This window comes from Chinchilla lanigera, unplaced genomic scaffold (genome assembly GCF_000276665.1).
Source record: "Chinchilla lanigera isolate Chin_1 unplaced genomic scaffold, ChiLan1.0 scaffold00001, whole genome shotgun sequence".
NCBI lineage: Eukaryota > Metazoa > Chordata > Mammalia > Rodentia > Chinchillidae > Chinchilla > Chinchilla lanigera.
Window position 1 is genome coordinate 61,973 of NW_004955402.1, and position 5,694 is coordinate 67,666.

General features: G+C 36.7%; 1 protein-coding gene across 7 annotated transcripts in view; it reads right to left on the minus strand.

The window, feature by feature from the left end:
* Ak9 (adenylate kinase 9) overlaps positions 1–5,694 on the minus strand; it is a 127,818-nt gene that overhangs the window by 61,269 nt on the left and 60,855 nt on the right. For all 7 annotated transcript variants that reach the window (XM_013512375.1, XM_005372537.2, XM_013512310.1 and 4 more), the window contains 4 exons: positions 4,465–4,623; positions 2,887–2,976; positions 2,096–2,296; positions 1,638–1,753 (listed from right to left, as the gene is read on the minus strand). In XM_013512375.1, the coding sequence (XP_013367829.1) occupies positions 1,638–1,753; positions 2,096–2,296; positions 2,887–2,976; positions 4,465–4,623 (566 nt within the window). The remainder of the gene's footprint in view (positions 1–1,637; positions 1,754–2,095; positions 2,297–2,886; positions 2,977–4,464; positions 4,624–5,694) is intronic.

The following is a 5,694-nucleotide window of genomic DNA, read 5'->3' on the forward strand; positions in this document are numbered from 1 at the left end:
GTTTTTCTCCGGTACCGGGAACCGAACTCACGACCTTGCGCTTGCCAGGCAGGCGCTTTTGCCGCTGAGCTAAATCCCCAGCCCCCTCTTCAACTATTTTTCTATCTCTGCTCCCAACACACACTTCTCTTAGGTTGCTTGAAATTGTTCCACAAATCACTAATGCTCTTCTCATTTTATTTCTGGATATTTTCCTCTTTTGTTTCATTTTTGATAGTTTCTATTGCTGTTTCTTCAAGTTTCTTACTCTGCAACAGCTAAACTATCACCATTCTATTCAATGCATATCTCATATTTAGTACCTTTGACAAAAACGTTCAAGTTAGCTGTTTATTATATCCTCTGCATCACTGCTTGACTTATAAAATTTATAAAATACATTTAAAACAACTTTTAAAGTCCTTGTCAGATAACTGTGACAGCTTTGTCAGTTTTGGATCGGTTTCAATTGACGATCTGTTCTCTTTATTATGACTAATGTTTTCCTGCCTGCTTGCAGGTCCAGGAAACTGAATGGATGCCAGAATTTTACTTTGTATGCCTATAAATGCCTAAAACTCATATGCTGAGTTTTGTTCTTGGACACAAGTTATTTGAAAACAGTATAACGTTTTTGCTTATATCTTGCTTTAATGTTAGGTAAGGCCAAGGCAAATTGATACTCTTATTTTAGGTCTAATTTTTCCCCACTCCAGAGGCTAGACTTTTGTCTGTACCCTATCTAGTGCCTTAGGAATTATGGGGTTTTCTGCTATATTATTAATGAACCATATATAAGGGTTAAATATTATGGACAGCCTGAGAACTATCTATAGATACAAGTAAGAGACTACTCTATTGCAGGCTGGAATGGGACACAGAAGAAAGCAGCAGACATTACCGCAGTCTGATGAGAAAAGAATCTGAACATAAGCAGAACAAAGCCCACGTCTGTTAGCCACTCCACCTAATAGTCCCTTCAGTTCCTCAGTGATAAAGCACTGAAAACTGTTATCAGACTCACGCTGTATGTCATTTGTTGCTACACACACACACACACACACACACACACACTACTATATATTTGGGTTTAAGTTAGGAAACAAGTTAATTACAAGTGTTTATCTAACTTTCAAAAATTATTTTTTATTCATAAAGACACAAATTAAAAGGGTCATTTTCTGTTTTATTATGATTAGATGCTCACACTAGGAAACTATCAAATAAAAATGGTTGTCACTGTTCTGATACCAAGGGAAGAGACTGGGCCTGCACGTGGGCTGTTCCTACCGGGGAGTATAGTATCATGCAAGTAGCCTCGCAAGGACCCCACTGCTGAGTTTTATACAAAAGCCCCACTTCTCTGAAATTTATAAAATATACATATCCATAATACATAATTTTTCCATTTTGAAAAAATTTTAAAGGTTTTTACTGTATTTTTTATGGCTATCTTTTTTGTACTAAGTAGCTCTGGCATTCAGGTAGTCAAATGAACCTGGGGTGAGGAGGGAAGAGTGTGTGCAAAAATACTTATTTCTAATGTCAAGGATGCCTGTTTTTTTCAGTTGGGGTCCAAAAAAGATAGTTACCACTTTGAATATATACATTTTCATTGACTTGCCAAATAAGAATGAGTAATAATAAAACAATCATACCTCTTCCTCTTCTTCCTCTTCTTCTGTCTCTTCATCATCTGCCTCAGCTGGATAGTCTTCTGCTTCTTCATCATAATTTTCTATAGTTATCTCCAATGCATGATATTGAAATTGTTCTGTTAAAAAAAGAAAATAATTTTAGAATAAAAATATTAGCATATTATAGTAGTTGAAGGTTAAGAAAATTATTATTATTGATCTCTTAGTTTTAATGTGTATACAAATAGGCCTTTACAAATGCTTTATATGACAAGTGGCCAGAATGGCCACTTCTATGTGTCTTCTGCCATTCTGAACAGACAGAGCCTGCACTGTGACTGTAGTTAACTATTTCATACATCACCCTTGGAAACATGGAATGGTGCTTTATAAACTATGCAGAAAGGCCTTGAAGTTCCAAACTGGTTTTAAGTCTAGTAGCTGCTCTTCATCATAAGTGTTACCACTGCAGCTCTTACTTTGCATAGTCTCAACTACTTTTTGAAGTAGTTCAGCTGGTGTTTTGTTGGCAATCTCCAAGTTTAAAATTTGAATGGAAGATTCATTAATGACTGATTCAAGCTGTTTCCACGTGCTCTTGAAAGAATCAATATTCTCTTTAAAAGGCTTCATTTCAGGAACATCAGGATAAGCATCTTCTGGAAACTCAGGTAGCACAACTTTTGAGTAAAGGTTAAAAGCAAGAAAAAAGAGAGCCTTTAAGCATCCTAATTAGCCATATTGCCAAAATAAGGTGCATTTTGTAATATTTTTAAAACATTGGAAAGAAGTAAAATTAATATTCTAATCAACAATATGCTTTCATAAATTTATACTTTACGCTTTTTTCTTTATATGCCATAGACGAATTATTACCTATGAAGAAAACTTAAATTATTTGGACAGTTACTGTTTCATATGAAACTTTTAACCATTAATACAATGTATAAAATAAAATTTGATGAAAATCAGTGTTGCAAGCTAGATAGACACATTTTTAATAGAATGAGCTGAATAAATAGAACAAGTATCAGATGGCCGACAACATAGAAGTAAGTATGATGCAAGTACTATCCCCTAAATAAGGGATTAGGCTATGTAAGAAAGATGAAAAGGGGGCTGGGGATTTAGCTCAGCGGCAAAAGCGCCTGCCTGGCAAGCGCAAGGTCGTGAGTTCGGTTCCTGGTACCAGAGAAAAACCAAAACCAAAAAAAAAAAAAAAGAAAGATGAAAAGCACTTTTATGTACTATTTCTCTTTTACAGCCTAACCTGTTTCATGTAATTCTTCAGTTTCCAGACCCTCTTTGGATCCTTTCAGAATTTCTGTTTCAATTGGAGTAGCCTCAGCAGGCTCAGTGACTTAAGAAAGAAAACTAATAGTTAGTGTTTGTATGTTAAAAGGTTACTTTATTTAAGAAAGTATTGGCACAAGAAAAAATTTCAAAACATTGTTTAAATGTATGCAGCATGTCTAATTGAAAACACAGTTCTTGTTAGGTAAAGAATGATAGGATAAGGCAAAGAATAAAGAATATTCTTAAGTATACAAAACAACAGACTTCTCTTCTAACTGACATATGGTATACATAACTAGTTTAAAACTGTTGTTAAATATATTTCAAACTTATGTTAATATGGCATTTCACTTGTACTGCCCGATATTTCTTTAATTTCTCATTAACATACTGATGAAGATACACTAAGACCAGAAAGTGGCAGTGAGAGATGATGATATTACAAACTGCAAGCAGTGAGTGTAGGCATGGAGAAATTGAGGAGAAGCTCACTTTACTGTGAAAGAAAAAGACTGTAAGCTTAGGGTTTTTCCTCAGTGATGTAAGACATGTTTCATATACTGATCCAGCATAGATGGGTCAGGAAAGAGAAAAGACAGAATTAATTATCAGGCAACTTAATCTTGGGCTTTTCAACCCATAATACTGGAAGAAAATTAATTTCTGCTGTTTATGTGCTCAGGTTTCAGTATTCTATATAGCAACTTAAATGGACCAACATATTGACCCATAAAGCTAATGCAATAAAATGATCTATGTAGAACTTGAGGGTTCTCATTGTTACATTTTTCCCTTTAGTCTTGTTTATTTAACCAGCTAACACCAAGTTCCCAGCCCTTAATGATCTAGTCAGGCATCTAGCTCCAGATATCTGAAGACTTTTTCTTTGTAGGGTTCGTTTCTAATTCAGTATTAACTGTACTTGGAAGCACCTATTAGCCTCATTCCCACCATATACTTTTGCCTTCTCTACTCGTTAGGGTGACTTCCACTCCCCACAGACTCCTCACCTGACCCAACCCATAAAAGTAGGCCTTGAGGGGGCTGGGGATTTAGCTCAGCGGCAAAAGCGCCTGCCTGGGAAGCGCAAGGTCGTGAGTTCGGTTCCCGGTACCGGAGAAAAACCAAAAAAAAAAAAAAAAAAAAGTAGGCCTTGAGATGGGGCTGGCTAATGGGTATGTGACATGAGGGGATTATAGGGTCTTTTGAAAGGCTCCCCACTTAGTGTTGATAACAAATGCAAAACACAACAACAAAGTAAGGTGTAAAGGGTCAGAAGAAAGGAAAAGGTTTTATAGTTTGGTACCTTTAATTGTCCTGCTTTCTGGACAATGTGTCCTGCTCCTAACACCAGTGCTGGGACAAAGTAGCCTCGGCTTTCTTACCATGCTACACATTATACAATCTGGACATTCTCAGTGGTTGGGAATACTCATCTTTCCATCTTTAGCCAGCTTCCATTTTATACACACACACACACACACACACACACACACACACACACACACGGATCAGAGTAGAATGAAGGACAGGGCCCTTGGGACAGTTCAACCTGATTCACGCTCTGTTTTGGGGACCTGAGACATTTCAGACTCTTCATGCAACAGCGACTCTCTGTTCTCAGATACTTCAGGTGCCTCAGACTCTCCATGGAATTCAGACTCCTCGCCCTCAACTTCTTCTTCAGCTTCATTATCAGCTTCTTCACCTTCTAGAAAGCATCATGAGGAACAAATTAGCATTCAGTTTAAGTAAATGAATATTTATTGGGTACTAAATGCTGAGTCCAGAACAAAGAATAATTATATCTACTAAAATGTAGTAGTAAAAAGGGATAGTCATATGTTCAAGGTCTTATGAGAGAACCAGACCAAGGGTTTATTCAAAAGAGGAAACATTTATAGCAATCTAAAATATTCTAATAGTAAAAGACTAGAGACAGCCCAGTTCCTATTCAGTAACAGACTGCCTAGATCTGCACTATCCAATATGGTAGCCACTAGTCATGTGTGGCTACCGCGAACTTAAAATGAGGCCAGCCCAAATTGAAACATCTGTTAAATATTAAACATGCAAAAGGATATCAAAGAGCATGAAAACGCTGAATGTAAAATGTGTGGCTACTAGAAAATTTAAAGTTACACATGTGGCTTACATTGGGCAGCACCAGGCTAGACTATATATACAAAGATAACTTCTCTAATAATTATGTAAAAAGAATAAGTAGTAGTATATTGATTAATATGCTAATTTTAAATTTATAAAACAATTACAAGTTTGGGGTAGCTGCTAACAAAAAATTATATGCATGAAAATCTTTCAGGAAAAAGATGGCAGTGGTGTCAGGAAAGTCACCTCCCTTTCATATACTTATGAAACTGACATGATACATTCATGAAATGGAATATGAGGTATTTTCTATGCGAAGATGATTTGAAAAAACAAATGAGCTTGCTTTTTGTACTCTTGTGGAATTCACTCCCCCAGTGAGTTCCTTCAAGTATGACATTCTCGTGGTGTGATACACCTCTGACATCCAAATCCTGTCTGATTCTAGATGATTACACGCCCAAGGAAAACACCCTGAAATACCCTAATATCTCAGTCTGAACCAAGACGACAGTCTGTGCAGCTTCCAAGTATGTAACTTGAAAAGTGGTGAATCTTTTTGTGTTAAATTGAAAATGTTATGGGGCTGGGGATTTAGCTCAGCGGCAAAGCGCCTGCCTGGCAAGTGCAAGGTCGTGAGTTCGGTTCCCGGTACCGGAGAAAAACCAAAAAA